This window comes from Stegodyphus dumicola, chromosome 11, assembly GCF_044657685.1.
Source record: "Stegodyphus dumicola isolate Sdum_Otavi_A_Nest chromosome 11, ASM4465768v1".
NCBI lineage: Eukaryota > Metazoa > Arthropoda > Arachnida > Araneae > Eresidae > Stegodyphus > Stegodyphus dumicola.
Genome location: NC_140778.1, coordinates 119041522 through 119057060, shown reverse-complemented (window position 1 = coordinate 119057060; position 15539 = coordinate 119041522). Strand labels below are relative to the sequence as shown.

Here is a 15539-nt window from a genome sequence, read left to right as displayed (position 1 = left end):
TTCAATAAAGTATAATTTAATCCTGTACATATATCAGTATGTTGTAATATTCTGGCTAGTTTTGCAGTTCTTCAAAGCCAGAATACTTAAGAACAGTGCAGCGAATAAATGCTGAGTTCCATACTAAAATTAAATAAAATTAAAAATTAAAAAAAAATAATAAATTAATAAAAAATTAATAAAAAATTAATTATTAAATTAATAAAAAATAAAAATTAATAAAATTAAAAAAATTAATATTAAAAAGTCCAAAGAAGGGTTAAATTTACCCTTTATTCCAACTGTAATGGGTCAACATATGGTCCCTTCTCGGGCTACAGTAAGCCCTCACTTGAGCTTTAACTCAAGTAGAGAAAAAAGAAACTAATCTACTGCTAAATAAACTAAAAACCAGCCGAAGATGCACAGAAATAACTAACAAAGTTGGTCCTTACTAAAGATCACCGGCGAATACTGGGACTCACGTAACAATGCGACCGAAAAGTCGTAAGATTAGATTTAAAGCAACTACGTGGCCAGAAACAGAAGCCGCTCTACTAGGATCTCCTAAGCTCTTCTACTGAAGTGACCGAGACTTAAATACTAGTTTCTACCTCTTTTACATAAAACACGATCCTGAAAACACATTTTGAGAGTCATAGGTGAAAAAGAAGAAGTTAAAGGAAAGACTTGTTCAAAAATAAAAATAACTACTAGGGAATTGAAATAAACCCCTACAATGTAATGGAATAGTAGCTATACAGACAACAGTTTGATTTTTTTATTTAAATTACGAGCATTATTGAGTACAGATTTAATTCTTTAAAATTATAGTATGGAAACTTCATGTATGAACTGAATTTCAAGTTTAAGTATGCATGTTTACACATACGTAAAAAGAATTTAATGTTCATATTTCTGCTTGTATTGTATGACGCGGCATGAGGGTCTGTGTGATTCCAACGCTTACTACACAGCAAAAGCCATGCAATTATCTTAGTTCAAATCGATATTAAGGCTATTTACCACGAATGCCTCCATCTGTTAACATGAAGTAAATATTTAACAGTTATCTGATTTTTGGCACACTTTTTTCTATTTTGCATTTTTTATGTGTTTTTTCCTTTGCGTCATTTTATCTTTAGTCAAATACGGTGCTCAATGAACAGCTTTGCGAATAAGCATACTGCAAAATATATTGATTACTACAAAAAAAAGTAATACTCATATGTTTTCTAATATTTCTGCTTGGAATATTAAAGCTTGAATTTGTGGTTATCAACAATTTTCGTAATGTGTTTACTTGCAATATTGTTCATTGAGAACTGTTTGACTAAAGATAGAATGATTCTTTACTTTCTAACAATATTCCTACTGTAAAAAAAATGTTTTTGACGATAAACGTAAAATACATTTTATTATCGTTTTCTTTATGTTAAATCAATATTTAGTAAGGTTCCGCTCTCAAAGACTATTCCTCCGAAACTTTCGCTTGACTAATGAACTCGATTATTTGAGATCACTTGCCATTCATCAAGGATTTTTCTTCCACAACCATTGATTTAAAGAGTTCAACAAATTTCAGCTGTCCTTGAGCCTGAGCCTTGAGTCCTTGTGTTTTTGAGTCATTCCGCGTGGGAATGAAAACTGAGGTGTGAATGTGGGAATGAAAACGCGTGGGGTTTATTTGGAATGTAACACGCGGAATGGGGGTCTGTGTAATTATAACGCTTCCTACACAGTAAAAGTCATTTAATTATTTTGAATGTTACTTATTTAACATCGGTATTAAGGTTATTTACAACGGCTGCCTCAGTATTTTAACATCAGGTTGTAGAGACATCAGGCTATTTATAGCAAGAGACATGAAAAAGGAGCAGTGTTCTAGCCAGGACATGAAATCTGGACCTCTCGAATACGCGCCGAGTGTGCTAACCGTTACACCACGAAGGCATGCAGGAAGGAGGGAGAAAATACCTTATATACTCCCCATTTTAAAAGACGAATGAGAATTAAGGGATCCAGTCTCCATATCCTGGTGGTGCAGAATCTTCATTCACCACCTTTTAGTTCGGTCGTAAAGACATTAAGTATTTTTGAAGCACGACTAGAGACAAATGAGCAATGCCCTCGCCGGGACTCGAACCTGGACATTAAGTATTTTTGAAGCAGGACTAGAGACAAATGAGCGATGCCCTCGCAGGGACTCGAAATTGGACCTCTCGAATACGCGCCGATTGTGTTAACTGTTACACCCCATAACAACACACACAGTTTCGGTATGCCACGAAGGCATGCAGAAAGTGGGAGATAATAAGGTAAATATTTGTTTCTGATTTTTGACTCAATTTTATTTCACATTTTTAATATGTATTTTTCTTTTGCACCATTCTGTCTTTAGTCAAACAGTTCTCAATGAACAATTTTGAAAGCAAACACATTACGAAAAATGTTGATAGCTACAAAAATGTAATACTCGTATCTTTTAATAAAATATTCTATTATTTCTGTTTAGAATGTAACGCACGAATCTCACCCGAGGTTGCTGTCCTTCAAAATTTCGGGCGGAACTGTCACCTGTATGCTACTCAAGGCTCAGGCTCAAGGACAGCTAAAATTTTTTTAAGTCTTTAAATGAATAACTACGGAAGAAAATCCTTGGTGAATGGCAAGTGATCTCAAATAATTGAGTTCATTAGTCAAGCGAAAGTTTCGGAGGAACAATCTTTGAGAGCAGAACCTTATACTAAACATTGATTTAACATAAAGAAAGCCATAATGAACTGTATTTTAAGTTTATCGTCAAAAGAAATTTTTACAATAGGAATATTCTTAGAAGGTAAAGAAGAAAATCTGGGAACTAAATATTGGACCAACTAACTAACTAACTTACTAAACTTTATATGCGCCTCGTCAACTTAATGACACTACGCGGCTGGTACTAGCCAACTCAGTCCTCCAATATTAGGCACGAAGCAAAATGCCACCGTGGAGATGGTATAACACTACAACTGAGGTCCCGGTGCCCACATCACCAGGATCGACAGCTTCAAAAAGATCTCCACCTGCAAAGAAGGAACACCGCTACACTGGTCAATCAAGACTTCAGTCTCAGCGATTAGATACCACGATGGGCTGAATATTGGACCAAAGGATACGATGTCGTTTTTAAGTTGGAAACTATAGGCCGAAAAGGAATTCCAGTTTTGTGGACTTCGGGGAGAACATAAAATCTAGCATAGTCAGCAACAGATGGAATAAGTGATTTTTAAAATCAGTTGAAAGTTTATGAGAAAACTCAACAGATCAAGAAATTGAAGGATATTTAACGATTGAGCAGTAAGGGCATTTGTAAAGATTGTTCCTATCTCCGCTAACCTATTGCTAGTTTCTATGTCCACAAAATTAGAATGATGATATTATCTATTTTAGTGATCGCGGATTCAACATGAGGCAGCGACGAACAAATAAATGTACAGATTATTCTAAATAAGTTTAAAACGTGAATTTTTCAATTTAATACTTTTGGTGACGTTTACGTTTACCAAATTTTCTTTTCCTTCTGTTTGTGTTTGCATTACAGTAAACCTATATTGTGGAAAACTTGATTTTTTTTCAACTTTCCTTTTACAAAAAAACCTTTAATTTAAAATATTACTTGAGTAATTTTATGTAACTTTCCACAAATATTTTATGGAGTATTGGAAATTAAGTGGACTTAAAGTGTAGATTTGTGTACATATCTAAATTTTTTCAGATAATTTTGTAAATGAAAAGAGAGAAATTTCTCGAAAAATAGCTAATGCATATATTCAAAGAGGTATATTTAATAGACATTTTACTTGAATTTTATTCAGTTTAATTCTTTATACCTTAATAAATATAAGGGACGAAAATTAAATTAAAATATTGATAAATAATTTTCTGGGAACACGTGTAGTAATCAATAAATTTAATATATCTTTAACGCAAAATTTAAGAACGAAAACTCAAAATTATACTTTTTAAACATATTTATCACCTGTTTCTGTCATTTTAAATAGTATTATGCTAAATAAAAGTAATAATAGATTTATTTGTATTATTTTCCAAAATTTGGGTGTCGAACGTAATCGGATACTTTTATGACATCTGCATATTTATTGCGACATTTTTGCAATGAAAATTTGTCAATATGTTTTGAATAACTTTCTTTTCAACAAAAGAAAAGTTCCAAAGAAAATTAAATTTGCATTTTAAATGTGATGATCTAAAAACGAAAATGCGCAGCTTGTGTGAAATTATTCACACGAGCCATTACTTAAGCCAAACGAGATCTAGAGAAACTGCTTAAGTCTCTGATAAAAAAAAAGATTAAAGTTTTAATAAAACACTCAAATGTTATCTTGAGTGTAATGTATTGATTATCTTTAACAAGGAAAAAGAACATTAAGCCGAAGTTATCTTAAGTGCAAGGTATTGAGTGAATTTAATGAAGAATAAAAGGCATTACACGAACATTTCCGTCTGAAAAAGTTGAAAACATTCCATTAACGTTTAGAGTGAGAATTTAAGAGTTTATGAAGCAGTTATGTCTTCAGTTGTTTTCAAAATGATTTGTTTGAGCATCTTTAGTTTTAAGGAAATTAACGCAGAGGGAAAAAATGACAGATCAGAATTCTTTTATGGGAGAAAAGTTCCTTTCCTCTGGAAAAGATTTTCAGAATTTCCTGACTATCTGGAAGAATTTGAAGAAAAATTAAATTTATCCGAAGAAAATCAACAAACAGGTACGTTTGTGTTTCTTCCCATAGCATGTAATGGGATGAAAAATTAAATGAATACACTTTTCATACTCAGCAATTTAACTAGCTATCAGATTACTTAAATATAGCATTAGGCTCGAAACGTATTTCAGTTTTTCCTATATTATAGCATTTGTCTTTCTTACAGAAATTTATATCAAAATTTATATTTTGCGGTACATATATCTTATCATCATAGAAATGAAGCATTTTCCCTCCAGAAGCCTTTAGCTGTGAATACAAGGATTGGTTTTAGGTGTTAAAGTGACAGCTGTTAAATATTATCAAAAATGAATACTATTTAAAGTGCTAAATTTGCAAGCGTTATTCTCTGAATATCATAACTAATAAAAATTATTAGTTTGTAATGAAATTCGTTCCAAGGCATATTAATTTTAGTAAACTAAAATGATCCGATAAACCAAAATTCTAAGAATAAAACTCAGATACGTTAAGACATTATTACTAGAATTGACATTATGATAAAATTGTGGGCTTCAAATAAATTAAAGAAATTTGAAATTTTAACGTACATTAATTGAAACCTAATTCTAATTTAGAAAAATATGTTTATATATGAGGTGTGTTGTTAAAATTAGAAAATCTTGGACAACATGCTCTTCATGCAAGAATTTTCTTTGTTTCTTTAGTGTAACATAATATTATTTTTTCATGGTGCCACGAATCTCGCGAGCCTAGGATAATTTCTTTCGAGTTGTTCCAGGATAATTCTCGAACACTTGGATTGCAGGTATTGTAACTTTGTAATTTAATAAGTTATTTATCACTTGAATTGTTATCGCTTTAAATTTTATTACGTGTAATTTATGATAGTACAATTTCGAAATGTAAATTCAAAGTACACTCGAGTATAATGAATCTATAATTAATGCTAAATTCAAAACCGAAACAAAATTAAAAAGGTAAGAGACTGAACATTTTAAATCTTCTCAAAATGTTAACGTTTCTAGTACGAATACATGTAATCCATCATCTTCTATTAATCTGCCTAAATTGCGTATTCCCACTTTTAATGGCGATTTTAATTTATTTCAAGAATTCTTTAATAGTTTCTGAAGTGCCATTGATTTTAACGAGTCATTAAGTAATGTTGACAAGCTCATATATCTAACATCATTTCTTTCGAGAGATGCTTATAAAATTGTTTTGGGATTCACGCTTACGGAAGAAAATTATAAATCTTGTTTGAATTTGTAAAGAATTTGTAAAAGAACAAATTCAAACAAGATTTATAATTTTAGTTATTAATTAGTTTAATGGAATTAATATTCTATAAATGAATTTTTAATAAAATTAATATTCTATGAAATATACTGCGATACGGTAAACAAGAACACTTGATTATTTAAATTCTATGAGAGTTGCATCCGGATATTACTCTAATTTGCTAATAACAATTTTATTAAAACAATTACCTCAGGATTTAGTAAAAGAATTTTATCGCAAAAAAGATCCTAAAATCCTAGTGATATAAAATAGCTGATGAATTTTATCAAACATGAAATTGAATGTAAGGAAGTTGCAAGAGCTGTTTCTGGGCCTTCTTTTCGGGAAACTTCAAAAGAAAAAAATCACTCTCAGCCTCAAGCTAGATTTAAACCTGTTATTCCAACATCAACTATATTAAATACAGTAATGAAGAATGCGTGCAACTTTTGTAATTCTAATTCTCATTTCGGATTAAAGTGCAAAACTTTCAGCAATGAACGAGAGAGATAAAACCTAAGAAAAGAGGGACAATTGTACTATTATTCTTGCCTGCTTCCAAAAATACCTAATGTCTCCACATAATCATTTCTATTTATTTGTTTCGTTGAATCAGAAGCTACTTGTGGGGGAAATGTAATCACGACTCGGAGATAGGTCAGGTTATTTGAACACCACGACAAAGCTAACGAAGGATATGTGTCTTCATAGTGACTTATAATTGGTGTTATGCAAGTGTGGTTAATAAACATGGAGGTTATGCAAGTGTGGTTAATAAACATTTAATTTCGCAGTGTAAAGAAAGAATAAAATCTTGTGAAATTTGCCAGAGTTTACAGTATAATTCATTATTCTGCCCCATAACAAGGAATAAAAATACAACGGAAATTAAACCGTCAGAATTGGCCGAATTTATTCAAAGTTTTGATAAAGAAGTTGTGATATCTTGTATTATTAAGTCACAAAACTATGTACAAAATGACACTGCTTTACTTCAGACTAGACTACTTGCGTAAAGTTGGAAAATGATTCTAAACGATTATGTACATTGATGTTATTTTATTTGGGCTCGCCGTAATCATTTATTAGAAAACATTTAGAAAAAAGCTTTGAAAGTGCAACTCTTTAGAAAGAAAGGCTTTTAGTTTAAAATTTCGCAAAAAGTAACTCTTAAGAGAAGGATTATGATGTCTTAATATCACTCTTAGAAGCAAATATCTCCCTTATTCTAGCATAAATATTTAAGCTTTAATAACTGCTGAAATCAGAGTTCAGATATACTCGAATATCAAACCTGAACCTGAATTATTACAACATTTAATTCAAAACGTCTATTAAATTTCTGAATCATTACGAGATAACAGATCCTTCCAGGTACTCTTAAGCGCCGATTTTCTGTATTCGGTACAAATCGGGAAAGTCAAAAAATGAATAAAACCTTACATATTTAGCAGAAACTATTCGGTGATACAATCAGGCGGCAGATTCCAGAAAATCGTCTGTATGATTCCACTTCCAGTTTGAAGATTGCTTTGAAATGTTTGTGGACTTCTGAATCATATTTGCTTGGGCATGACAATGAATACAGAAAAATTTATAATCAACTTTTAACAAAGCATGACTTAACTTTGAAGCTTAACTTTTGGTTAACTTTGAAATACACGTGCATATATTAAGTAGATGCGAGTGAAAGCAGCTAAAGAACTTCAAAACTTGTAAAATGAAAATCGTTTTAATCACGGATATTTACACGATTTTTTTTTTACACTTACACGAATTTCTTCACCGAATGACCATCAGTCCCTACATATGCATCACAATGACAAGAGTGGAATGCTTATATCTTAGAACATATCCAGGCTTTCCTTGACTTAAACCACTTGCTTTCCGAGGTTGGGAATTTTGTATTACGAAACATTTTATATTGTGAATCTTGTATCCCCTCTTGTGACCACATTTTCTGTTACTGCTGTGTATTCCATGTGAACTTAAGTTCTCGGTAATGAGCTTTAGTTTCATAATAGGTGTAATCTTGCCTATTAATCTGGCAATACAAAAATGCTTTTAAATATTAGAAGTTTAATATATGTATCATTTTTATTACAGTAGCAGTATTCTTATTGAACGCTGAGTAAATAAAATCTCCCGCAACCACTTTAGTAGAAGTTTCAAGATTTTTGATGATGCTCTAAAGTGAAGAAAACATATAATAATGGTACTTTAGAAAAAGTCACTGCGTTCGTTTGCGTTCGTAATTTAAAATACGTATTTGTAGCATATGCTTGTTATGGAAAAAATTAAGACTTTTGCACGACTGCAATAATTTGCAGCAAAATAAATGTAGGAGTTGTACCACATTTCTTATCAAAAAAAAAGAAAAAAAAAAAAAAAAAAAATTAAATCGCCCCATTTCTACGAAAAAAATAGAAAATCACGCATGTATGTATATTTATTGATTGCCTTTGGGGAATGAATGTGCATTTAAAATGTGTATAATAAGGTTTCGCAACTGTAAGTCACTATTTTCTTTCGATAATTTCGTAATTATGCATCAGGGTGGGTTTTGTTAATATATAAATCCATCCGTTTCAGTTTAATATGTTATATAAGAAACAGATTAGTTTCTCTGTAATTTAGTGCACTATTTGTAATACATAAAATTGCTTGTTCATAAATAATTTTTTTTGTTGTTTTCTCAGGCAAGAAGTTTTCGTCGACAAATAATAACGTTTAAAATTTTCAAAAGCGCATTTCAAATGTATGAATTTTTTTATTGAGCAGCGAATTAATTTTACAGTACGGTGACTAATACGGCATTAGGCTTAAAATTTTACATTCAGAATAATGTATATGCAAAATATGTATTCTGCACATCATTGCACTTTTAAAAAATGCGACTGTGGTGAAGGATCGAATTGCACATTTACTGGTCTCGGAATGACTGAAAAAAACTTGCCTTTGTAAGGAAGAATACAAAGAGAAAAAATGGTACATGTAATAGGTAATCATAACTAAGTTTAACTAAAGCCTATTTATAAATTATTCAGCTCCCTTCTATTTATTCGTTTCGTTGAGTCAGGAGTTACTCGTGGGGAAATGTGATCACAACTCGAAGACAGGTCAGGTTATTTGAACACGACAAAGCTAACGAAGGATATGTGTCTTCATGGAGGACTTATGAGGAACTGGCTCGTATTCACTCTGCACTTGAGAGAAAATATACTATACTACAAGATTTCCTCTTCCCGACATGGCCGGGAAATAGGATGGCTGAGAGTGTTTTGATGAATTCTGTGGTCGATTTGGCCTGTGGCCGTATGATATCTGGCATTATCCTGGAGGAGAACTTCTCTTCTGCTAAGTGCTGCTTCTTCTGGTGCAATACAGTTGAAAATCCTTGCAAATGAGATGAACAGATCTCGTCTCTTATGGTTTTTCTTCTCTCTAGATATTTACATTGAACTCTGGCAGCGCCAGTCCACCAAACACACAGCATTTCCTTTTGGTGAACTTCTAGTTTAGCAGCTGATGAAACCGAACTAGAAGTCGAGTCATAATGTTTCCTCCTCCGGTTATCATACATGATCCATTTTTCGCCACATATTTAACAATATATAACAATATTGGTCCAGAACGATGCTTGATTAGAGCACGACAACAACGACGAACAAATGTTGAAGCTTTGGAATTTGTTTGCCTTGGACACGACATAAGAAACCCATTTGGTTAGTCTTCATCTTCATGACGTCCCAAGTTTATGAAGATCTGATAATAGGATTTTGTCAGATACTGCAAACCTGCGGGCAGGTTTGATGAGGATCTACTTGATTTCGTTTTCCTGCTTCTCCTTGTCGAGTGTGAATGGATGACAAACAATAGGCTTGTCTTCAAGGCTCTCGCATCCGGATAAAAAACGGCTAAACCACATTTAAGCAGTCCGTTTACTTGCTATCGTCTCTTTAAACGCGGAACATATTCTTCTAGCAGACTTTGCAGCTCTGTTTCCTAATTTGTACTCGTAAAGCAAAATAGGCCTCGAGATCTCTTTTTCCAACGAATGTTCTTTCAAAGAATGTGCTTTCTACAAAACACATAGCGAAACATATGATGCACTGACCAATTCTTCTCTGAATGAAGTTTGAAAAGAATACAAACACATCAAGTCATCAAAATCAATCCGACCAGACTAATGCGCCAAATGTAACTGTTTAAAAAAAAAAGCGCATGAATATTTTCGCTTACCAAATATTTCGATAGAACAGCTTTCGAGGGAATGAAAATGATAGATACTTGTAGATACACTAATGCTGCCCTTCTTCAATAGCTATAAATAACTATAAAAATCATCGATTTTTTTATTTTAAAAACTTATTTTTAAAATTATTTCTCACGTTTTGGTACATTTTACAGTTAATAATGCAAAACAATCACTATGAAAGCATATGCACTTACTGAGTAACTTTCCTTTCGACCTCTAGAAACGTAGTTTGAGAGATACGTGCACTTATCCATAAATGTGTATTTCTGCTTCAAGAAATCTTACATGATTATAATAGCCGGATTTTCCAAAACATATATTTAATAAGGAAAAAATAGATGAAGTAACAATAATGTGAATATATTTAAAACTAATTTTATTCTTCAGGTTCTAATTAAAATTTACTATTGTTCAAACATTAGATGGTCAGATAAAATTTGTTGTGGAGTATAGCGATAATTATAATAGCCTGATTTATTTATAATATATAATAGCCGGATTTATCTTATATGGATTTATCTTATAATTATAAGAGCCGGATTTATCTTATATGATTATAATAGCCGGATTTTCCAAAACATATATTTAATAAGGAAAAAATAGATGAAGTAACAATAATGTGAATATATTTAAAACTAATTTTATTCTTCAGTTTCTAATTAAAATTTACTATTGTTCAAACATTAGATGGTCAGATAGAATTTGTTGTGGAGTATAGCGATAAATCGCAACAGTTTAACTTACCGTCCTTTTTCGAGGTATTTTAACAATATAATAAGAAGATAACACAAACTTAAGCTGGTGGAAAATGTTTGAGCCATTTTTTTTCCGTGAATAGAAAACCGTTATATTTGCATGCGCTAGGCGAAGATTTATATGGGAATTTGTAGACGAGCATTGATAGCAATCAACAGAGAATAACTTTTGAAACATCAAGTTTTCTCTTATTTAAAATCTTGATCAAAATATAGATATTACGCAAGTTCCTGCACATGACGTTTTCTATACACTAAATAGGTTAGAGAAGCTCCTAACGTAGCAATTTATAGTGTACATGATATATTTGTAGTGTAGGAACTTGCATAGATATTCGCAGTTCTTATAAGCCTGTGTGTCCAAGTGATTACACTCGTCTGAAGTGTGAAAAGAAAGATAAGAGAAAAAATTTATAATCAAACGAGAAATGTCGCCTTTCTGCTAAAATTCTAACTTTTCAGCATCTCTATCCATTTAACTGAAAAAAATGGTTTCTTATTTTAGTAAGATATTTCCTTCCCAAAGATTTTTATTTTAGCTCCACATAAAATAGCAACAAATTAATATAATTTCTAAAAAGAGTTAAATAAAGCTTAATATGAAATATAATAAATGTATAATATTGTTTTATGCATACGGGTTCGCAGTGAATTGAATGCACATGTGAAACTGATGAAACGTTTTGTCCGAAAGACGCATTTCGCATTTGTTAAACTTTTCACAAAAATACTCTGACAGTTCTTCTCATTATGAGAGAGCAAAATCAGTACTTACCACTTCACACTACTATTGCGCTTAACCTAGAGGTAATACAAAAAACTCAAATGCGTAAGTTCGCACAGCGATCTCTCAAAAATCTCAATACTACGAGTTCACCTCTAACCTGATGAAAATTTAGCTCTTTGATGAAGAAATAATCTGCGTCAAATCTATACGTCATTATATGCATACACAGTACATTGAATGTGAATAATAAAAGAGACAGACCTTCATATTTTTGTATTTTCCAGTGTTTTTATCCGCTCTAGATCCCTGCAATTCAAATCCATGTAAACATGGTGGAAAGTGTACAGTGACAAGTTCCGGATATTCCGGACAAGTTCCGGATAAGTGTTCTTGTAAATCCCCGTACTCAGGAAAACAATGTGAAGATGGTAAATTCTTTTAAATAGATTGGCATAACATTCTATTAAGTAAACATTAGTAAAACATGAATACTTACTTTCTCTTCTTTGGTTTCGTTTCAGATCTTTGCAAATCACATCCATGTAAAGAGGGACGAACATGTGAGGCAGCTAACGGCATGGTTTTTTGCAAATACAAAAAACCCTGTACAGGAGATCTTTGCGAGATAGGTATATATCTATTTAACAATAAATTATTGATTTACAATCATATTTAATTATAGAATATACCATACGAATACAAGAACTGCTTCTTGCCTTACAATTAAGCCTTTCTCTCTTACGTCTTGCACATATACCTACAAGCTAAATCCTTGCGAGAAAGATGAAAAATGTGACATCATCTGTATGTGGTATAATTGCTCATGCAAGCTCTATAATCAAAGAAAGACTATGAAAGATGTAACATTCTAAGTTAAACAATTAATAATATTATAAGGTATTTTAGCGCTGTTTCCTTCATGCCTTCTTGATGTTACTAAAGGCACTCTCGACGAGTAGTTGGGAGGTCGAACGTTTGAATCCCAGTTGTGGCACTGCTTATATCTTCGATATATTTGCTTCGAAAACTCTAAATGTCTCTGCAAATAGCAATTAACCATAATTCGTCAACACTAAGATTCGCCCTCTGAAATAGTGTATTTAAGTCATTTTGCTCCTCTTTTTTGCATGCTTTCGTGCTGTAACTGAAAACAAATTCGACGCGTTTTCTGGAGGTCAGGAGTTCGAACTCCGACATAGGTACTGCGGAATTTTTTGGTTTTCTGGTTTCGAAAAATTCTAAAATTACTCTTCAGTAACGCCCAAATAAAAAAGTGGTGGACGATAATTCGTCACCAAAAGGATTTGGCGAATGTGTCATTTCATTCCCACTCACTATTTGAAGGGGGGTATGTAAGGTTTTAAATCATAAAAAATGGTTGCTTAAATCATAAAAATGCGCGAATTATATTTGAAGTAAGCATAAATTTAGAATTCTGGAAGAAGGAATTAATTAAGTTTAATAAAAAAAAGATATTAATAAATATATATTGTGACGAGGTCGCATTGAATTAATTATTTACTACGTTATGGTAATATTTAGATATTTGCATCAGATTCCTTTGGTGAGAGTTTCATTTTTTCGCCAACTTGTGTTGTAAGGTGAGGAACAGATTTCATCAGATAACTGTTGTAAGCGGAAGAAAGTATTGCATCAGACAACTGTTGTAAGCGGAGGAAAGCATTGCGTCAGACAACTAGCGTCTTCACTTCTGTTTGCCTGGGTAGCTGAAGGTATTTTGCGATTGGTTGCCTTCTGACGCTGGAGCTTTTTTCATTGGCGGCAAAACTTAACTGTGGAACTTTATAAAAGGCGGTATTTTTTGTCCACCAGAAGGGAGGAGAAGGAGGAGATTGTGAAGGTGCGAGATGGAGATGCTGCATAGAGAAAGACGGTAAGAGTGGGGTAAAATGCAAACTTTTGGGAGTTTATCGTGCAAGATTTCTTTGGTCTCCCAGTGTGTATGAAGGAAACGAGTTTCTTTCTCTTTGATGTTGTAGCTTCAAAATTTAAGCTAATCTCCTTTTTTTCCCGGGCTTGGCATTTTCGCCCGGCATCCCGATGAAGAGTACCTGCATGTGATTCAGCTGAAATACACCAAGTCTTCGAAGGGCTGTGTGGAAGATTTGATCTATCCTTTTTTGTTCTGAGTGAGGAGGCCTCATATCGTCATGTGACATACCAGATTAAAAAAAAAAAAAGGAATATCTCTTCAGTATTGTTAGTATCCAATAAAGCAAGAATTAAATCTGTTTTCACGTGTTTGTCACTCTCTCGTCACGTCAGGCTATAGACCTGGATCTTGTCCTGGGGTAAGTTGCCACTATATTCCTGTTTATCATAACATGTGACATATACGTTTGCCACCACAACCAACGAAGTAATCATTACCACATATATATCAAATTCAATTAACATTGTGTAGCTGTTGAATTTCGTCAATCGCCCAGTAGAACGGGATATATAGAATTGTCCCAATTTTTTTAGTCCAAAGGTGCTATTTGCCCAGAAGGACTATTAACTTCATTTTGACATTTTGCGTTGATTCGCTACAAAAGTTGTTTCAGTTTTCAAATTGTTGCCACCAAATATTATCGCTTTGTCTTTTATTCAAAGAAATTAAATAATGAAGAATCTGCATAAATGTATGTATGTTTCTTGCACTGTGATAAAAATACAGTACCTAGAGCCTTCAAATTTTAAATAACGTAATCCTGCGAATATGGGCATCTGGAAGCCCAAATTTGTAATTTGGATTTGTTTATTATCGATTTCATATTTTGTAAAACTTTAACGAATTTTTCTTTAACAGGTATCAAGGATTAACTCAAGGATTTCAAAGCGAGCAATGGCAACGTTCTACAGTAAAAAGAGATTGTGTATTGGAAATTCTAAAGATATGCTCATTTTAAAATTACTTAGCGATATTGCTCTTAAAGTTAATTTTTTGGTTTAAGTAAGAACAACATGATATTTAATAAATAAAAGTAACACATAAATTTTAATAAAACGCCACTTTAGACGTAATTTAAAATCTGAAACCTTAGTTATTTTAATGTATATATTATTTATTTATTTTGCGCAGTGTACCTTGGCGGTCTGTGCTCCGTTGAATAAAAAGCTGAACTCTCACCTTAAAACAGCGTTGGATTTTTAGGTAACCAATTATGAGTTTATAAATCCATTCTTTGTCCCTTGCTATGTTTGGCCTGTACAGTGTGGATTTACTCTTGTCAAACAAACAGAACACAATTACAAACGCAGCAGGACTCTGTTCTGTGTCAAACTGCCAACACACCCTGGTAATTGCGAAGTAATGTTATCCATGATAAACTGAATATTGTACACTCCGAAGTTTCTATTACCACTTGGCTGGAACATTCTCTATTAAAATGAGAAATATTTGAAACACTGAAATCAGAATCTACCACTATAATTACTAGAATAGCATGACCAACACAAAAAGACCTACTGCAATTTTAAACTCCACAGTTGTGATGAAAAAGCAATGTATTACGCGTTGTCCCTGAAAGTATTATTATAAATTTTGGGTTTTTATTTACATTAATTTAGTATTTGTATTTATTATATCCTTTTGTGTAAACTCCACAGTTGTGATGAAAAAGCAATGTATTACGCGTTGTCCCTGAAAGTATTATTATAAATTTTGGGTTTTTATTTACACTAATTTAGTATTTGTATTTATTATATCCTTTTGTGTAAACTCCACAGTTGTGATGAAAAAGCAATGTATTACGCGTTGTCCCTGAAAGTATTATTATAAATTTTGGGTTTTTATTTACATTAAT

At 32.4% G+C, this 15539-nt stretch overlaps 1 protein-coding gene across 1 annotated transcript; it reads left to right on the top strand.

Annotated features, from left to right (window-relative positions):
• The first annotated feature begins 4528 nt into the window (after nucleotides 1-4528).
• LOC118194264 (uncharacterized) lies at nucleotides 4529-15199 on the top strand. Its single transcript, XM_035365481.2, has 3 exons — nucleotides 4529-4748; nucleotides 12252-12359; nucleotides 14543-15199. Exons 1-3 carry the CDS (start codon nucleotides 4550-4552, stop codon nucleotides 14554-14556), a joined length of 321 nt encoding a protein of 106 aa, XP_035221372.2. The 5' UTR covers nucleotides 4529-4549; the 3' UTR covers nucleotides 14557-15199.
• Nucleotides 15200-15539: the final 340 nt, after the last annotated feature.

Excerpts from the sequence above, each read along its gene's own strand:
- LOC118194264 (XM_035365481.2), top strand. The coding sequence starts at position 4,550 with ATGTCTTCAGTTGTTTTCAAAATGATTTGTTTGAGCATCTTTAGTTTT. Across the intron at positions 4,749-12,251 it reads CGAAGAAAATCAACAAACAG|ATCTTTGCAAATCACATCCA; the intron begins GTACGTTTGTGT and ends GTTTCGTTTCAG.